We start from the raw sequence: 18760 nt of genomic DNA on the forward strand, positions 1-18760 counted from the left end.
GGTTGACGTTGAACGATTTGTGTTGCTCCACGAGCTCTGCCTCTCTAGAGAGATATTTGCACTCGCATTGCATCCGTCTCTGCACGACAGCATATAAGTAACACGACTCTTGTCCAACCAATACGGACATGCCGCCACGGACGGCACTTGCATCTCGGTGTAACCCCATCCTTCGAAGGTCGTCTTCGAAAGCCGCACGCCCCCCCTGGTCCAATTATTTGCTGTCCCCCTTCTCTCTTGGCCCGCGGGAAAGAAAAGAAAAAAGGGCCAACCAGGGGCTGATGGCCCTGCTCCCAACCAATCACCAGTCTGCCATATCGGGGCTGGCCCCCTAAGATTAGACTTCATCTCGACGTCCGGGCCCCATGTTCGCATGGCCCGTTTTTCGAACCTCGTTTTCCGTCGGCCGTTCTGCTGTGCGCGGTGCACCTTCTCTCCGTTTCTGTCATATCGAACCATCATCACTTCTGGTTCTGCACAGTTGCATTGAACCAGAGTAAGCCCTCACAACAAAGCTGGTCGAGGGGGGTGACGAGGCAGGGGAGACAAACGGCAGACCTTGGGGAAGGGACCAGAAGGCCTAGTCTCAGCCCCGAGCCGTCGGTTCCTTTGCCAACAATTTGTAGGCATTCCCCCGTTTTCCTATCAAAGAAACCCCAAGAACCCGATTCGATTCTCCAGAAACACCCGTCTTTGGGGCTAGAAAGCTGAGAAACACAAAGGACGCGCGCGGTGCGCGCAACGGCGTCCGTCCCTTCCCGCAGAGCTCAAGCAAGGATGGGCACATGTGGTGGTGGTATCCGTAGCAGCAGCCATCTGCTCTTTCACAATCAAAAGTGGGAAGATCTGGGCTGGGGTTGGGCATGTCATGGTATGGATAGTGGCATGGGAACTCCAGGTTGGTAGGTCACCAGCATCTTTTGATGATTTGACCCTTCCTTCTTTCTGCGCATGTCTCCAGACCGCGGCATCCTTCTCCTAGAGTAGATGCTCGGTCTGGTTTTGATTCAGTGGCCCCGTCTCGCTTCTCTTCCTCCTCAATGCTCCTGTAACCGTCTGACCGGGGCTTGACGCCATCACCATGTCCGTTCCCCCAAAATCCACTCTCCTTTTCCTGACGAGCTGCAGAGGACGGACGGGGTACCGCACCACCTGCACTGCACACTCACAGTCGCCGCTGCTGCTGCTACCCTCTGCCCCCATGGGTCGTTCGTTAGCCTCATCAATCTCCATCACTCGACCGTCAACCCAGGCCCAAGACGACCCCTGGAGAGACCCGCTCATAACCCGTAAACCCATCACTCTCCTCCACTCGCGTTGGTTCCTCAGCCGGAGAAAAAAGCCCTCTTGTGCTTCTGCCTGCGTCTCTCTCCGTGTCTCGCGGCCTCTCTCTCTCTTTCTCTGCCTGTCTCTCTGGCCCATCAGTCCTTTGGTTGTCCGTTCGCTAGCGGCGCGCGCCACCGTTTCCCCCCCTCGGCCTAGTCAGTGTAGCCCTCCACCCCCTTCCCCTCGCTGGTTTCTGCGCGATCCTCGTTCTAGCTCCTTAGTCCCCGTCTCGCCCACCCCCAGTAGATGCAGCGAGTGAGAGTGAAGAGTGAGCGACTGGGAACGCAACCGCCCACGCCCCCCAGGAAGATCAATACGGATACAACGTTTTTTTTGTGATGAAATTGCCTTGCCTGGGACTCCCCTAATTTACTTAATATTCCTCTTGCCCATCCCACCACCCGTCTCTTGACTTCTCTTTTCCTTCTCCCATCCCTCTACCGTAATAGCCTCCACGAACCCACCGCTTATTCCCCGTCCTCCCCGACCCAAACAACCTAATAAGCTACGATCCCTCTCTGAGGTTCATCAAGTCACTCGCTATCTACACGCAAGCAAGTTTTCGGACTACGCACCACATTCGTTGGATATAACAACTGTCGTTACGACCACAAAACAAGGTTTACTCTTAATAATCGGATTCCTCGGAACGCCACACTCCACCACAACAACCGTCAAGATGCAGTTCTTCCTCCCCATCACCCTCCTCATTGCCGCCGTCGCGGCCCAGGACACCAAGTGCGCCGCCGAGCCCATCGTCGAGACCTGCCTGTCCTCCGAGACCGCCAAGGTAAGCTTTCAACATCCATTGAGCGTGGAGACGCAGCTCTGCTCTGTATCACAACAAACAACTAACACTTCCCCCTCTAGGTCGAGGCTTGCTCCGCCACCGACTACGACTGCCAGTGCGCCGCCTACCAGGCCGTCGCGACCTGCTACAACAACTGCCCCAACGACGCCCGCGCCTCGTCCGCCCAGAACCAGGTCACCATCTTCTGCCAGCAGGCGTCCCTCTACGGCTCCGCCGCCCAGCGCAAGACCGCCTCCGTAGCCTCCGGTTCCGCCACTGCCGCCGTCGCCTCCAACTCCGCAACCGCCACCCCTACCACCGGCAGCTCCGCCTCCGCGACCGCCTCCGTCTCGGCCACCAGCACCCCTAACCTGGGTGTCGGCCAGCTCGCCCGCAACACCGGCGGCGTCCTCCTCGCCGTCGCCGGTGTCGTTGCCGCCGTCCTCTAAGCGATTTCTAAGCTAGAGAGGAAGCCAATATATCATTACAATTTACACGTCTTATTTTCAAGCGATAATGTTACACGCGGTGCAAGGCCATCATTTGGAATGATTCACATGGGGATCGGGACGGGACTATGTTTTCCTCCCGGCAAACAAAAGGAGGTTTTTGCAGCATTGCCACTTCTTAGGATAAGAAGAAGCAGGGAAGATAGCGACGACGGCACGGGGTGATGAAATCACCAAAAGCCTGTTGTACATGGTTAGAATCTTTGTAATTACCTAATCCAGCCGAATTTCATGAACAAGAAGAACATGGGATGACAATGAACCAAAAGACAAAGAACACACGTGAAAGAGGACAGGGACACCCGAGTTTGCCCATCAAACGGGAAAGAAACACCAATCATTCATCGCATCAAAACTCTATCTAGCAATGGCCCTTGCGTCCCCCCGTGTCGTCCTCGCAGAGACAGAGGAACGAACCCGACTCCCGGACTCCGAAAAAGCTTCGTTGATTGATTCGGCTGCCCTTGCACACATGCAATTGCCTGCATCTTCCCGAAGACTGCCACCGTCGCTGATTGGGCCACACACACACCACGTACTATGCACCGCCGTAGGGTAATAAAGACACAGTAGTATCCGTAGAGAGAAACAAATATTGGAGATGTGTTGACTCAGCAACATTCTTCTGAAACATGGCAAGAATCTAACCTGCACATTGACTTGCGTGCCGGTTTGCGCGCGCATTCCCCACCCGCAGCAGCAAGGAACCGTCCTGCATGTGCTTATTGTCCCATGTCTCATAAGAAAGGCCTCTCTCTGATATACCTATGCTCCAGCGAGGGTTCTCGGACGTGAGGGCGCCGAAAAAAAAAAANTCTGATATACCTATGCTCCAGCGAGGGTTCTCGGACGTGAGGGCGCCGAAAAAAAAAAAGGGAAGGCGACGACCCGTCTGCGTTACAAGAAACCTGTTGGCCAAGAGCAGGGAACCAGAAACATAGTGCGCGATATATGCAACAAAACAAGACAATTACTTTATCGCTTCAATGCAATCATTGAGTTTTCTCGTTTGAAAATGGTGGAGAGTATCCATCTGTTGGTGATCTTCATAAACGTCTGGGGCATCTCAGGGATGGCTGTTGGACGGCCAAGCCCGGCCCAACGTCACCGGTGGAAATGCGCCAAAGTCAATGGCACACAAATTACCAGCAACTGGAGACATGTCACGTGCGAACTAATCGGATGAATGTATGGTTGCTCAACGTGAGCTTGTTATCATCATGTTTTTCATCAAGCCTCTTTCTCCAATCGCTATGATACAACACGGGTGTCCTTGAATCCTACAGCTGTCTTGCTAGCGTTGCATCCCCTCATGGGAGACTCTCCATCATTCGTGTTCCTCCTGAACGCGTCTTCCACTCCCAGGGATCTGTCATCCAGGGAAGGAAGTTGTAACAGTATAAAGTCTACAAGCAAAGAAAAGAAGAAAAAAACCACAAGCATACGCAAAAGGCAGACGCTTCCCAACACCCGTGACGCCCGTTTCATATCTCTAACATGTGACATTGTCCATCTCTGGCCACATCACCGTAGCCTGCTTTTTTTTGCCTGACCAAAGACCCCTGGTTGCGCAGAGTCGGAAGAGAAGAGTGCAAGAAAGGAGGAAATAAAAGTTCGTCGACTAAAGGGAGTATTTGTGCGCAAAAAAGTCTTGGTCGCCAGAAGAAAGCAAGTGAAAATATTTGTGGCGGCAAAAGTAAGGCGAATAAGGCCTCGGAGGAATCTTGATGCAAAAATCAAAAGGCCTTTACGGTCGTTGAGGAAACCGAAAACACCCTAAACTTTTCGGGCTCGTTTCGCGCTGTTGTTGACAGGGGTAACGAAGGTGACGTGCTTGTTCTCGTCCTTCTTCAGACGCATGGTGGTACCGGAGCCGCTAGATCCCCGGTGGTGAAGAGGTCGGCCCTCATGATCCTCATCGAGAGTGATCTCGGCCACATCAGACACCGACTCGGCATCCATGCGGTCGCTCACGCCGGAGTCTGAGCCATCATCTGAGTCGTCGTACTCGCCATCGTCGCTGACGAGTGAAGGCGCGTTGTTGCTGACCATTGTGTTGGGGCTCAGATCGACCATGTCGACGTCCTCGTCACCCATCATCATCAGTCGTGGCCCTTCGTCCTTGTCGGGACTGCTCATAGGCGGCGATGCGAAGCCCGAGTGAGTCGCCCTGCCCTTGCTGCTCGTCGGCCTTGTCGGCGCCGGGACGACAGGAGACATTACGGCTCTTGCTGGAACACGCATGGTAGTGGAAGGAACACGAACGGCTGGCCCGACGTCACCTGTTGGAGTACTGAGACCACCCTCGACTTCTTCCGAGTCCTCTCCTGGCGAAGAAACATCATCCAACGACATCTTCTCCTTGGCATCGCCAACGATTTCACGGAGGTTGCCGTTAAAGTTCCTGCTCTGCATGAGGCGCGAAAGGAAGGGGACATCAGCCGAACCGACGAAGTTCTCCCCGTTCTGAACGGCGTGTCTCGCGGACTCAGCGTTCGGAACAGTGGGGATGCTCGTCACACCAGGCAGCTTGCCATCACGGTACAGCTTGAGCGAATCTGCGATCCTTGAGCGCAAAGAAACGTAGGCTTGCTGAGTAGACATGTCGGACTGGGCAAACGGGTGAACAAGACCGGGAGCGACAGCGGGAGCTGGCGGCGGGGGCTTTTCCTCCCCAACGACGCCACCACCTTCGTTGACCTCGATCGGTTGGCCGCAGGACACGGCAGCCTCCTCGTGGCTCTTGTAGTCTCTCCTGTGAGCGATGCGGCAATGGTTGATGAAACCCTGCGTGCTACTGAAGTTTTCTCGGTTGCAGTCCAAGCAGACGAGCTTCACGGTCTGCCCATCGGAGCGCTTCAGAACACAAGGCCCAGCCTTCTCCTTAGGTTGAGGATAACCACTGGACAGCGACTGGAGCTTCTGTCCAGCCGCACCTCGAACCGGCCGGTTCTTGTTCGCGCTTGAGAGGTCAGACATGCTGTTTCTCGTCGTTCGTCCCTCAGCCGAGCCTCTGCTACGGGCAGTGTCAAGCACGGGATACCATTCAGGCTGCATGCCGTCAAACTTGGGATCAGGGATGAGCCACTTGGCGTAGTGTCGGGCGTAAGGACCATCGACGACTCCAAAAGGCGCCGCCCACTGAGGGACGGGCTCTCCCGGGCGATTCTGCAGAGAGGGACCCTTGCCGCTGCTGATATCCAGCATCTGCGCCGGAGTGGGGCAGGTGGTAGGATAAGGAATCAAATGGCATCGGCGAAGCTGCTCAAGGGCGACCTGGCATTTGGCCAGCTCTTGGTTGATTAGCCTCAGCTCGTTGTGCTTGAGCAAAATCTCCAGACCAAATTGATACTGGATCGCGTCGCACGCGTCTTCCATGTCGTTAGTCACCGCGGGAACAGGCTTGGACTCTGGTGCAGGCTCAGATGCAGGCCCAGACACAGCCACAGGAGCAGGCGCAGGCGCCGATGGTGGCGTAGCCATATCGCAGACAGGAATGTCAGCGATGGGAGGGCTGCTGCTCTCCTGCTTTGCCCGCTTCACAGGCTGCTCACTGTTGGTGTTGATGAAGGTAACATTTGGCGCGCAAGAGGCGTCAACGCTGGAAAGCCGCCTCTTTTGAGGGCGCACCGGGCTTGAGACAGACGTCGTTGTTGCACCTGGATGCGGCAGGATGAACTGGTGCTTTTGCGCGAGCGACGGCATTGGATGGCTGATACCGACAGTCGTTTCGCTTCCCCGCTCTGAACCCCAGAACCGGAACATAGAGATTCTGTGAGTGAGAGAAGGATGAGACGAAAAAGTCGCGAGCGGGTGAGCAGGCGACCTTTAATGCAGTGTAAGGTGACGAGAGGTGAGGCGCAAGGCGACGACAGCCTGACGGGGGAGGTGAGGTGGCAGTGGCAGCGAGTGGCGGAAGAGCCAGGCAGCTGCGGCGACGTGATGCAGAGAAGCGGGTGCGCGCGAAGTGCAAGGAGGTGCAATGCGGGATGCGTTGGTGCTGAGCTGAGCAGAGCGAAGCTGGGGGTGTCGCTGACGTAAACCGTGGGTGATGAGCCGGCGTGAGCGAGATGCGGTGGGCGACAAGCAGGCGGGCGGGCGGGCGTGCGTGCGTCGAGCGAGGGGCGTGTGTTTGGTCGTTGGCCTTGCTTGGGTGGATGGGGCCAGAAAAGGGGTGGCAGGGGCGAGTGAGTGTGCGCGCGATGATGTGGTCGGGCGCTCCCCTCAGAAGCTGGAAATGGGCAGGAGGAAAGCCGGGCACCGAGATGGGCGACAAGGCGATCAAAGGGATGGGATTGCTGCGACGGGTCGCGCAGCGAGGACAGCGACGCAGAATAATCGAGAACTAATGAAAGCCTCGATATCGCGCAGGAAAACGGAGCGGAAATGAATGCGCGAAGAGAGACGGACGAGCAAAAGAAGGGCGACGCCTTTTCTGAGTGCTCTCTCTGTGTCGGGCGGACGGTGTTGTTTTCTGGGCTGAAATCGGGGGGAGAGGAGGGTTGTTTGGGAGGAGGATGGGAGATGTTGGAGATGGAAATCGACAACAAGAAGGAGCAACAACAAGAATAAGGTGAAGCCGGCGGGGGGGAGCAGGAACCCAGGAGGTCTCGTCTCTGGCGCTCTGCGTTGCTCTTCTGGAAGGGCGGGCGACCTGCGCAGGTTTGGGTGGGAAATTGGCCTCTCTGGGGGGAGTGATTGCGAGTGCGGGTGGGCCGTGGATCCTGGGGGGGCCAGAGTAAGGTAACTGCAGTGTACAGCAGGTACCAGAACCGACCGTCGAAAACAACACCGCAGCCAGAAGAGACGACGGGCACCGCGAAGAAAGAGGGCGGTGGGATGAGTGGATGGATGGACAGCAGCGAGGCCCAGGTGGACGGCGGCGGGACTGTGACGGTTGGATACCTCCTGGTGGGCACACTTCCAGTGGGTGACTGGCCGGGTTCCAACTGCTGCGGACCGCGGATTGGCACACTGGTTTGGTTGGCCTTGGCCTGTGGTGGTTTGTGTGTCGCTGATTGACTGCGCTCTGGCTCTGTTTCTGCACAAATTGTGGGTGCCAGAGCTGCTGCTGCTGTTACGTTGGTGCTGTGGTCGGTGGTGCTTTCGCGCGGCGCGGTGGTTTTGGTGCTGATGGTGCAGATGGCACAGATGATGATGTGAGGGACCGACTGACTAGGAAAAGGCAATTTGTGAATTGAATGCAAGGGGGGGCATAAATGGAGACGGGGTGTGAGGTGTGGGTGGTGTGGATAAGGATTGTGCCGCGACTGCTGCTTCTGATTGGCCAGTTGGGAGACAGCAGGAGGGAACGAGGGAATGCGCTTGTTTGGTCTGACCCAGAGACAGGACACCGCCGCCAGGGAAAAGAAGGCGAGGGAACCCAGGGAGGGGAAGCAACAACCAGGCAGGTGCAGCCCAGGAAAGCAGGGGTGGGGAACACGACAGGACGCTCCGGCCAGGACTGGCAAACAGGACAGGGCACCACGACGACAGGACACGACGCCAGGGAGCCAGACCCGATATCGACACAACCTAAAAGACACCCGGACAGTTCGAAGAGTCAGGTCCTTCTTGATTGCCGCTCTGTTGCGAGAGAAAGGCCGATAGTGGACGTGTCAGAACGAGGGCGTGGATGCGCCGTATCCAGATGCTAGACGACGCAAAGCAGACCGTCGGCAACGGCGAAGACAGCGACAGCGGCAGCGCACTGAACTCGGAAAGGGTATCTGGGATCTAGAAAAAAGGAAAAATAAAAAAGTCAGAGGGGACCCTCAAAGACCCCGAGATGGGACGCACGCTGTTCCTCCCGGCTCCCGCTCTGTCTGCGTCTGCGTCCGTGTCTGGCCTGTCTGTCTTGAGTGTCTGATGGATGGATGATGAGACGGACGGGGGAACTCGGTCTGTAGCAACTCGCAGCCGGGTCGCTGGCTACGCTGCACTGCGTGTTTTATCGCCGCCCCGAAAATAGAACGGGACAGAGGGTGGGCGCCCAAGATACGGGACACAGCTGCTGTGGAGATTTATCTGGAGGGATCCCCCTTTTTTTCTGATGATAGCGGATGGGAAAGATGGAAATGTGAGAAAGAGATTCACAGAAAATCCGGCACGGAGGGGAGGACGGATGAACGAGGAAAACACCATGAAGCATCTGGCGAAAAGACACGGCCCGCTCGTGCTCTCGCTCGTCTTTGCGCAATAAACAACAGGCCTTGCTGTCGATCTACCTTACTTCAATCATGTTTTGTTTGTAAAGGTTTCAATAAGTGTCTTAACGACAAACCTGACTAACAACCCTCACGCTGACTTTCACTTTCACTGCCCGTAAGTACTTTGCCCAAGCCGACTTACCCAACCTGCTTAGGGCGGCAGTAAGGTTCCTTAGTGAGGAGGAGCCGGGGAAAGCTCGTGGTGTGTTGCCATGTCTCTCTCCTCGACCTTGGGGTGTGGTAAACATAAAAAGTCAGAGAGCTAAGGAACCTAGAGGCGTGGGAATGAACCCGAATGCCTCCAGCTTCTGCTGTTGATTAGTCCCGTCCCGCTGGGGTCGGGGCCTCCAGCGACTTCAACGCTAAAGCGACAGTGCGCGCGTCCACGCTTCTCCGGCCTGTCTGCTCCTGCCAACGACATCAGTGTGCTGCTTGCTTGATGTGAGGTGCGCTTCCCGCCGTCAATTCCATGGATCCGTGTTGTTGACATCCGCGAGAGGCAATGGCGTCGGCTGGCGCATTCTCCCCATCAATTCAACAAGACCCAAAATGACCTGACCGTCTTTCCTTTCTCTGACGAATGCAAACAACTAAAGAAATCCTTTATTTGTTGACGACAGTCTGTTGTTGTTCGCTCCCACCGCCACGTCCTTCTTCTCCACGTCCGACTTGGCGGACTCGCATCTCATTCGTCTGGATAGCGGCGCTGCCATTCCGGCTGGGCTTGAAGATGCCGTGGCGGTCTAGTGTCTACGACAGAACAGACACCGACTTCTGAATACCCCATCAGCATCAGAGTTTCCCAGCAAGCCGACATGAAGCCGCAGCCCAGCGATTTGGGAACCACCTGGGATGACATGAAAGCTGGACCCTTCAACAGCAAGGGACGGCCATGCTTCTGCATTGCTTCTTATGCTTCTACTGCCCTTCTTCGCCGCCTTCTTTTCCTCGCCTCGCAATCGAACCCGTCCGTCCTTTGAAGGCAACCTGACATCAAACACTCTGATCCTCCATCAGCCTCTGAGGCCTCGCATCTCGCAGTTCTTCGGGACGCCCTGCAACCCTGATGACGGCCGAGGCCACGCACGCGAGGACTGAGAGGACGGGTGGGTGGGTGCGACACGCGCTAAAACCATGGGTGGCCGCTTGAAATGCGCCACGCCACCCGACGTGCCCAGCTTTTGCCTTTTGCCATTTCTGGTTTCAGACCTGAAGATTGCTAGCGAGGTACAAGTCCCGCCAAGTGCCATTCGCTGAGATGCCCCAAGTTCTGTTCAATAAACCAATCCAATTGCCCCGGCATGCTACGACCCTCCGCGGAAGCAACATCCAATAGCCCCGGCTCACCGGCCAAGGTCGCGACAGCTCAAGTACCCGCTTATTGCTGCACATCCCTGCCTTTAGCAGAGACGTCGATATCGCATCAGGCCCCATCCCGGGAGCCGAATGGCGCCTTCTGGCTTTCCTGGGCGAAACGGATCGATGTGACCGCAGCTTTGCAGCTCGGCCGGCATGCTGCATCTCGGAAGCTTGGAATCTCGGGGAGACCCTATTGGAATCTGCTAGATGACGAGACGATGTTTAGTTCATGATTCAGTCCGCAAGACAAACTTCTGTCGATGCGGGACGTTTTGCACCGCAACTACCCTCTTACCCTTCACGGCCAGCTCGGGTTCATCGAATGCCCATCCTGGGTCATCCCCATTCTCGGCATCTCGATGTCGGTTTCCTGGGGTCTGCGAGTGGCTGCAAGCGGTTACGCCCAAACTAGTGCCCAGCGAATCAAAACCATAGCGCATTGTAAGATGAGTCGTGCTTCTGCACAGGCCACATCAAACATGTGAAGTCGAAAAGCCACGACCCACAATGAATGGACGGCACCACTCGTCTGGGTGAAGTCTTCCTGCTTCCGCGGGACGCTAAGCGTCCCCGACCACGGCAGAAAGCTCGTGTTTGAAGAGCAGATCATGGATTTGTAGATCACGTGCTATATCACGAGATCTGCGCAGCCCAGATCATGACGTTCGACTTGATTTGGTTCCTAGAAGAGAACCGAGCGGTTGCGCGGCACAGAATCGAAAGAACACTCGTCAATAGAGGGAGCAGACAATCTGGTTTGTCAACTTAGACGAGTGGGATGGCTTACATAACTGTCGAATCGAAGGCTCGGTCATCGGCTCCGAATCTAGGTGCCTGGTCAAAGCTTCTTATCCGATAAGATTGTGACTTCAGATTTCATCCCGCCGCATATTTTCATCGCCATCAATCCTTCGCCGGACTGACACCGTCGACAAACCACATCGGACCCCGCGCAAACATCGACGACAACGACGACGACGAAGCATTGAAGACTGGTCTTACCATGCTGAAAGACGCCGACAATGCAGGACGGGCTTAAGGACACCGCCGCGGGTATTCGAGGCGACAAGAAGAGAAAACTGCCCATCATGGTCGAGTCGGAGGACCAGAAGAAGAAGAAGAACAAGCCGTCTCCGGCCGGGTCTGGAACACCAGTACCTCACGACGCCCTCCTTGCCGAGCTGAGAACCAAGTACGACGTGCTTCCCGCCTTCACCATTTCCTCGACAAAGATCCACAAGCGTGTGACCTGGTTACTGCTGCACCTGCGCAAGAACGATGGGGACGCGAGGAAACGGGCGGTGCTCCTGCACGCCAGGCCCAGCGAGGTGGGGAAGATGATCACCATCTCGGAGCAGGTGAAGCGCATCGTGGCGGAAGAGGACGGCGGTCGGTGGTACCAGTACAACAAGATGTACGAGCTGCCGCCCAAGGCGGAGGTCGTGGAGGAGACTATGCTCGGCGGCGGGGGAACAGGCAACGATACGGACGACGACGACGACTTCGAGGTCATGGAGAGCCGGTTCGAGAAGGCGGTGATGCCGCAGCCGAAGAAAGGAACCCCGAAGTCACTCAGCATCTTCCTCTCCCTAGAGCCCATGCCTGAGCTGAAGGCCCAGGAGGGCGTCACGCAGCAAACCAACGAGACGTAGGGAGGTCAGGCAGCAGCCACCGACGCATAAATACACCAGAAACCAGAAGGGGGGAGACCAGATGGGGGGAGACCAGATGGCAGAAGAGGTTTCGATAGCGGTCCAGAGGCTGCTACAAGCTGGGCGGCACCATGTACATGATTGCATCTTTGGGCGTTAGGACAGAGAAAAGGGACATTCACGGTTTGATACCCAAGTCAGAGGAATTGCAGACAGACGCAAGAGACGAAAAAAGAGAATATTTTGCTAGATAATTACACAGCGCTGGAACGGACTGATGCAGTCTCCCGGTACCTGTACTCCATGGTCACAATGCACTTTTTTCTTTACCTGTCCGCTCGCGCAGACTTTGACATCGTTCACTTTACGCGAGCAACACAGATGTTCCCTCAACTCCAAAGTAATCACACTCTTCGACGTGCAGAAGCGAGCGCTCCAACGTCTGCTACCCTCCCGACCTACATTGGCTCGTCGTAATCACCACTCACGCGACTCAGCAACAACTGCCCGGGCCAGTCGATACGAAACAACCCCCCTTTTATTCTCCAACATTTTGGTTTCCGTGCTTTCAGCAACGGCTGGTCGCTCTTAGTGCTTCGACTCCTTGGAGGAGTAGGTTATGCGCAGAACGAAGTTGACGACGACGGCCAGCAGCAGAATGATGGCCAGGAAGGTGGGGCCGAAGCGGTCGTCGAAGCCCGCCTGGCCGCGCACGCGGATCGACTTGGCGCGCCAGTGATATGTCGCCAGGGCGTAGATCATGGTCAGCATCGCGACGCCCGTGAAGAGGAAGGCGCTGATGAAGGCGGGGCGGTCGCCGAAGTTGAGCATGCCGATGGCGAGGGCGCCGAGGATGACGGTGAAGTTGAGCCACGAGAGGAAGGTGCGCTCGTTGGCGAAGAAGACCTTGGGCTCGACGCGCGTCGGGAGGGCGATGCGCTTGCCTGGATCGAGGGCGGCGGTGGTTAGCTGGAGATCACGACGATTGGGTCTCTCGCGGTGGTATGCCCGAGAGGGACGGATTGTGTTGTAAGTGGACATACCCGGCGCAGTCTGAAGGAGAGGTTGGCTGGACATTTTGGAGGTTGTTCTGTTGTATCTGCTTTCTCCTGACCGAGGATCTTCTGGCAGCGATGCGTATCGCGATCGTACGAGGTGAAGTTGATTTTCGCGGCTCGACGTCGGCGAGGCTGGGCTGGTCTAGCGTGCGTTCGAGCTCGGACTCGGTGTTGGATAACAACGGCTTTTGTCGCTTGTATTCGAGGCGCCCCGTATTCGTGTGACGAAGAAAACAACGTCAATTGAGCCGAGCTTTTCGAGATTTCGTCTGAACCCAAATACAAAGGTCTGTCGTTATCGGAGATTGAGAGTCGAATGAAAGGAATGCGAAGTTTAAAAAAGAGAGAGGAAAAGAGCAGAGACCTGTAACCTAACCGAACCGAGAGAGAGAACCCGCTTGAAAGCTTGTTCGATGCGACAGAGACGCAACGCAGGAACCACGGCCCCTCTTGCCTCCCTTAAAGCTCCATCGCAGAATCTGTGACGCTTGGCCTGCCACGGCTAGAGCTCTCCACCAGCCACAGCTACGAGCCATGGATCACTGCTGCAGATACCACACGTGCGAACCTTGAAGGCGGTGATTGGTTCAGCCACAAGCAGGGGCCATCTGCAAGCTGCTCTCTCTGCATGATGACTAAAGACTGTGGCTGCAAGGAGCAGCACGTGACCCGTTGCCCCGCGCACCGGCCTGCGGCAGCTGCGCCAGACCGGACGGCCCGTGTTGCGACGCGAGGCGCTTGCATCGGGCTGCGCATCACAACACGGGACGCCTTAACTTTTTGTGGAGGAGCCTCATCTTTCGCCTTATTCCGCAACTGACAACACCACCGCATCCACATCTACACCGGTAAACACCGCACCCTCAGACTGAAAAACTTGGCCGCATCTAGCAAAGCTGACATCGATACAGTGACTTCCATACATCACGATATTTCTGTCAATAATCTCATCGATTTTCCGGAATCAACAAAACATCCGATCTTCACAATGTCTGCCGCTCCGACGACCGCCGCGCCTGTACGTCGACTACCCCGCCGCATTGGCTTCCAATGTTGCATTTGGGAATTATCACTGACTCTTGCCATCTAGCCTGTCGCGTTCAACCGCCTCAAGCAGATCGCTACCGATGTAAGCACTCGAGCAGCGCAACGAGCGCCTGCCTTACCGCCAGTTGGGAATAGCAACAGTTACTGACACAATGGCCAGGCTTGCCAATCAGCAATTGGATCTGCGGAATTCTACGACCATGCGAAGACCGAGCAATGGAACAGTGCAATCATCGTAGGCTCCTTCCCCTTCTCCCAAGCCCCTTTTCGGGGACGATCCAGCCGAAATCTAACGCCGTGGCAACAGTCATCCGTCCTGAAGGCTGTCATCTCCGAGTCCACTCCCCAAGGCGGATCAGCCCCTGCCTATAAATTCGCTTGTAACTCTACGATCGTTCAGCACCTCGTTCCTACCTCTTCCCTGAACAAGTCCAAGGGCACCACCGCCAACTCCGAGGAGCCGCACATCTCCACGAGCGCCGAGACTACCGGTACCGACGGCAAGCCTCACGTTGGACGCCGCGGCATGCACAGCGCCACGGGTGCCTACTGGGATGAGAAAAAGGACGGCATGTGGTCCTACAAATACGATGGCGGCGAGGGCAAGGGAATGGACGTCGTCATCATGCTCATCTGGGTCGCTATCTAAGCGGTGAATGTTCAGAGTCGACAGGCCTAAAAGAAGCGCGGGTCACAGGCTTCAGAGCCAGAGACCGCTAAGGAGAAGCGCTCAGAGAGTGGTCCTGTGGCAAGCCGTCAACCTCTTCCCGAAAAGCAGGATCGTCCGCCCAGGGAAGACGGACTACGAGCATGCTCAAGAGCAGGTCGCCCGTCTAACGATAGGGGTTGAATGCGGCCAGGACGGATCATGCACGGTATATAAATTGGATGGCAAGCACGCCGAGAGGATGAAGTACGTCTGTTGGTAATGCATTTCGAAAAGTCGGTCATCGACGGCGAACGGAGGTCAATGTACGCCTATTCTATCGGATTTACAACAGCCGGAGTTTTGATGGTATACAAGGAACACGATAACACCATGAAGCTCTCTTCTGTGCCTCATTTCTCGTTCTATGCCATGTTCCTCGGTTGCTGTGCTGAATTGTTTATTTGTTGTGGTCTTCACCGCCCGACGAATGAGGCGCATTGAATAATCTCGGTGTGCCATCCCTGCACAAGCGGAAATGCCATATAAAATGCGCCTTTCATTCCCCTATCTAAGCTATAAGATCTGAGCCATGCCAATATCATTCTTGCTGGGAGGGCAGTAGTTCACGTGCTGTACGCGCTTCCAGCGGCTGACCGGTTTCTGTTTCAATGAAATTTGGCATCAAAGTTCTGCAGCGTTAACGACCAGACGTCCTTCTGCAACGTACTTCGGCGTGGCTCGTTGTGAATGGCTGACACTGCATGATGGGCAATTGTAGTAGTTGAGATGGGTCCCACAGATTGAAGTCCCCCATTTGTCGTATGTCATTGTGGCGACGTCAGTCCCCGTAACGCCCAAAAACCGCAGGACCCTGATGATCTTTTTACTCAACTTCACTCACTCGATTTGCACACCTCGATCTGACATCTTTGGCTTTTTTGCCAATCGGACTAGTTGGCGAAGAAGCGTCACTTCCCGGCCAGACAGCTCTGGATGAGCATACCGTAAGCTCAATACGGATGGGACGTCGTCACAGCGGATGGGCGCGAGTCGCCAAGTAGCTTAGGGCCATCCCACGGTTCGAGGCGCCTTAGACTTTGTGGTTGCAGTTACCCCCTCCAGCTGTTCAGGAAGACCCTGAGCGTTGGGACCGGCTTGTTAGTGGCGGTGGTTAGTAAGAGCAATACGATGTCCTGGTGCCGGTGCCGGCGCCGACATTGACGGCTTTCACACCCTCTTCGGAGAGAACGAAGAGCACCGACTCTCGAGATGGTTGTCGAAAAAAAACGACGCCGAAAAAGTATCGGCACAGGACGTTGATCTGATTGAACGGGATTGTGCTCTCCGGGACTTCTACGAGATCTCCCCGCCCGCATCAAGATTCAAGGCGCAAAAACGCGGCGTGTGTGTGCCAGATTTGATGCTGAGCGCCGCCGGAACTCTCACAGCTGCTGAAAGCAGCAGTGAGGGGCGAGATCAGATCATGAGGTTACGCATATTTTCTTCGGTCCTGTGCTGGCCTGATCGGTGTGCGCCGATGGAGGGAACGTGGCCTGGGAAGGATGCGCCAGATCAGATCAGCGAAACAGGCGGCGTTTCGACCATACGTTCTGTATACTCAGAGAAAGCAGCCCAGGGCAGAGGTTCGTCCACGTTTCTTCCAAGGTCAAGCTTCGTTGACTTGTGATTCCCGGCCGCCTGTTGGAAGCTCCTCCGGTGTTGGACCCTCTTTGCAGGGCCAGTGACGTGCCGTGGGGCATCGTCATATCGTGAACGGCCGTCGAGCCGATGCGCGTGGAAAAGCTGGGGTAGGAGATTTCGTTGCGATTTTCCATAGCGGAGATTGGGGTTGACTGGAGAATCCCTTGGATGAGGCAGGCAACGATAGGTCACGATTGGAATGGAAGAGAAGCGCCACCGCTTCTGTGGTCCCCCCACACGTTGGGTGGTATTCACGGATGGTGCAGATGTACGACCAGTGCACCACAGAGCATGACGCTGTCGATCGCGTGGAAAGCAGCGCCCTGTTTTCCGCCGTCTGGTGTTGCTGTGCCCCAACGCCGTCCTCTGTCTATGGCACGCCTATGGGCGAATGTATGCTTGGTGCGGTGATATGATAGCTGAGAGCTGTGCAACGATGGCAGCCTTACTGGCATGTTTTTGGGGGTCATGAGACCATGTTTCCCAGGATGAGACCTGTCTTGCTTCCCCGCGTTACAACAACGGCGGCCTGGCTGGGGTGCTGGGCTCTGATTTGCTTCGGCTCTGCATGACCGAGTTCATGATCAAGCCCTTGGTGGTTGCAAGAATCATCATTCTCGACTGATGCAGCGCCTTGAAAATTAGAGCTGCGTTGGGCGGTGACAGGAGATCAGATCAGTCGAGGGCGCCAACCAGATGGCTGACAGACGGTGTGGCATCCCATGTTGGGTTGCAATGGACGAAGGAAGGGAAGATGGGAGAATCTCTGGTCTTTGCTGCTATTAGACTCTGGTGGAAGTCTGCGGGCCGCCGTTGGCAACCGTGTGGGTGTTGATGCTTCTATCGCATCGATAACGGTGTTTCCATGCGTTGTAGCTGCATGCCATTGACGTCTGGCCAGTTCCAGAACACCAAGCACACGACACAAGACCTATCACAGCATGCCAGGCCTCAAACCACCCTGTCGTGTCGCGCATCTCACCCGCCAGGCGCTACTTGGTCGGTAGAAAAGAAAGCTGGTTTGAGGGGGAAACGAGGGGTGATGGCGGGCATGATCTGAATTCAGAGAATCGATTCGTCGGAGGGCAGGCGTGGCTTGCGTCGATATCAGTTGTGTCGAGTGTGAGGTGGTGAGAAAGTCGCATGTCTCTCGTTCTTCCGACGCGCCGAGCGTTGTTCTCGGATCTGTCGATTCGCAGAGTTGGTGCTGCGGAACTGCCCTGCAGCACAGCACGTTGCTTGCTGTCCTTCGTCGGTGACCGCCATCGGCTGGTACATCCTCACCTTCCTGTCTGCGAGACCCTATGACGAAAGTAGCCGGCCAAGTACCGGTACCTCTCGAGGTTTGCGCCGTCGCTGAGAATCCGTCCGTTCGCCGTCACCTCGTACCTCAGCGGCGTACCTTACCTCACCCATGGATGGACTTGTGGAGGACAGAGGCAAGTCAAAGACCCTCCAGAAGGCCCTGTCTGCGTGTCTGCGCAAGCTGAGTGGCTCGAGGGGCGATTTGGTCGGTTACAGAGCTGGAGTCCGGTGTCAGCTATCTCCATCTTCTCCAGTGTTTTTCTGCGAGGATTGTCGACATTATTGCTCAATGTGTTATTGGACGTTATGCTCCATGATTCGCGCGAGGATGCCAATGACCGAATTCCCCATTTTTCGAGCTGCCATGAGATGAAGGGGCCAGTCACCGAGGGAAACAGAGAAAAAGACGTTCGGAAGAGTGCTGCAGCTGCAAGAGAGCAATGCGAGGCGAGGTTCCCCAGGCCGGGAATACCTAGCGCCAGCTTCAGCGAAATGTCCAGCAATAGCAGTCGTGCCTCGCGCTACCCGCTAGGTTATCAGGGGAGGCACTGGAAGGCGCTGGGCCGAGGGGGCCACTTTACTGCCGTACTTGGCAACTATGGCGTAGTGCCTGCAGCTCGCAGCGTTGCCAGTGACACTCTGGACCCCCAATCCCCACCGCTAATCTGGCCTACCACTGCTCGCTGGTGCCCTGCTTGCGCTCTCTTGGCCTGACTAGTCCCCAGCAGCGCATGCTTTTCCCTCGCGGCCATGTCCCACCGCTACCGCGACCGCACACCCTCTTTTCCTCCCAGGGCTTCCCGTCTCTTCTTCCTTAAAAGACCACACAACTGATCAGCACCCGACTTTGCCTCTTCAGGGTCCTGTCACTCTGCCTTTGACGTACCCTTAAATATCTAACGAACCTCTCCCGGCCCCGTCTTCAACGGTTCATACGCAACTCATGAACTTGCTATTGAGGCAATCTGGCTTACCAACTACATCACTCTACGACATTGGCCCGCCCAGCCTCAACATCGATATCACCTGAACCAAAATAACTCGCCAGTATCCAGGGAGTCCGAGAACATAGGCCCCCCTCAGCCTGAGCACAACGATACAGATCCCACGAAACTTTACCCGACGACCACTTCTTTCCCCTCACCTCATAGGTGA

General features: G+C 55.9%; 5 protein-coding genes across 5 annotated transcripts; 3 read left to right on the forward strand and 2 right to left on the reverse strand.

Moving 5' to 3' along the window:
• Window positions 1-2005: 2005 nt before the first annotated feature.
• GCG54_00011447 (uncharacterized protein) lies at window positions 2006-2565 on the forward strand (the record flags this gene model as incomplete). The annotated part of the gene is made up of 2 exons (XM_045411352.1): window positions 2006-2116; window positions 2197-2565. The coding sequence occupies 2 exons, from the start codon at window positions 2006-2008 to the stop codon at window positions 2563-2565; spliced, it is 480 nt and encodes a 159-aa protein (XP_045268410.1).
• A 1836-nt stretch (window positions 2566-4401) lies between these two features.
• Window positions 4402-6330, reverse strand: GCG54_00011448 (uncharacterized protein; the record flags this gene model as incomplete). The annotated part of the gene is made up of 1 exon (XM_045411353.1): window positions 4402-6330. One exon carries the CDS (start codon window positions 6328-6330, stop codon window positions 4402-4404), a length of 1929 nt encoding a protein of 642 aa, XP_045268411.1.
• Window positions 6331-11215: 4885 nt separating this feature from the next.
• GCG54_00011449 (uncharacterized protein) lies at window positions 11216-11845 on the forward strand (the record flags this gene model as incomplete). The annotated part of the gene is made up of 1 exon (XM_045411354.1): window positions 11216-11845. One exon carries the CDS (start codon window positions 11216-11218, stop codon window positions 11843-11845), a length of 630 nt encoding a protein of 209 aa, XP_045268412.1.
• Window positions 11846-12433: 588 nt separating this feature from the next.
• GCG54_00011450 (Vacuolar transporter chaperone 1) lies at window positions 12434-12922 on the reverse strand (the record flags this gene model as incomplete). Its single annotated transcript, XM_045411355.1, has 1 exon — window positions 12434-12922. One exon carries the CDS (start codon window positions 12920-12922, stop codon window positions 12434-12436), a length of 489 nt encoding a protein of 162 aa, XP_045268413.1.
• Window positions 12923-13891: 969 nt separating this feature from the next.
• On the forward strand, window positions 13892-14599 carry GCG54_00011451 (uncharacterized protein; the record flags this gene model as incomplete). The annotated part of the gene is made up of 3 exons (XM_045411356.1): window positions 13892-13921; window positions 13994-14032; window positions 14111-14599. The coding sequence occupies 3 exons, from the start codon at window positions 13892-13894 to the stop codon at window positions 14597-14599; spliced, it is 558 nt and encodes a 185-aa protein (XP_045268414.1).
• Between the last annotated feature and the right edge of the window lie 4161 nt (window positions 14600-18760).

Source organism: Colletotrichum gloeosporioides, assembly GCF_011800055.1.
Source record: "Colletotrichum gloeosporioides strain Lc1 chromosome Unknown consensus_17, whole genome shotgun sequence".
Lineage (NCBI taxonomy): Eukaryota > Fungi > Ascomycota > Sordariomycetes > Glomerellales > Glomerellaceae > Colletotrichum > Colletotrichum gloeosporioides.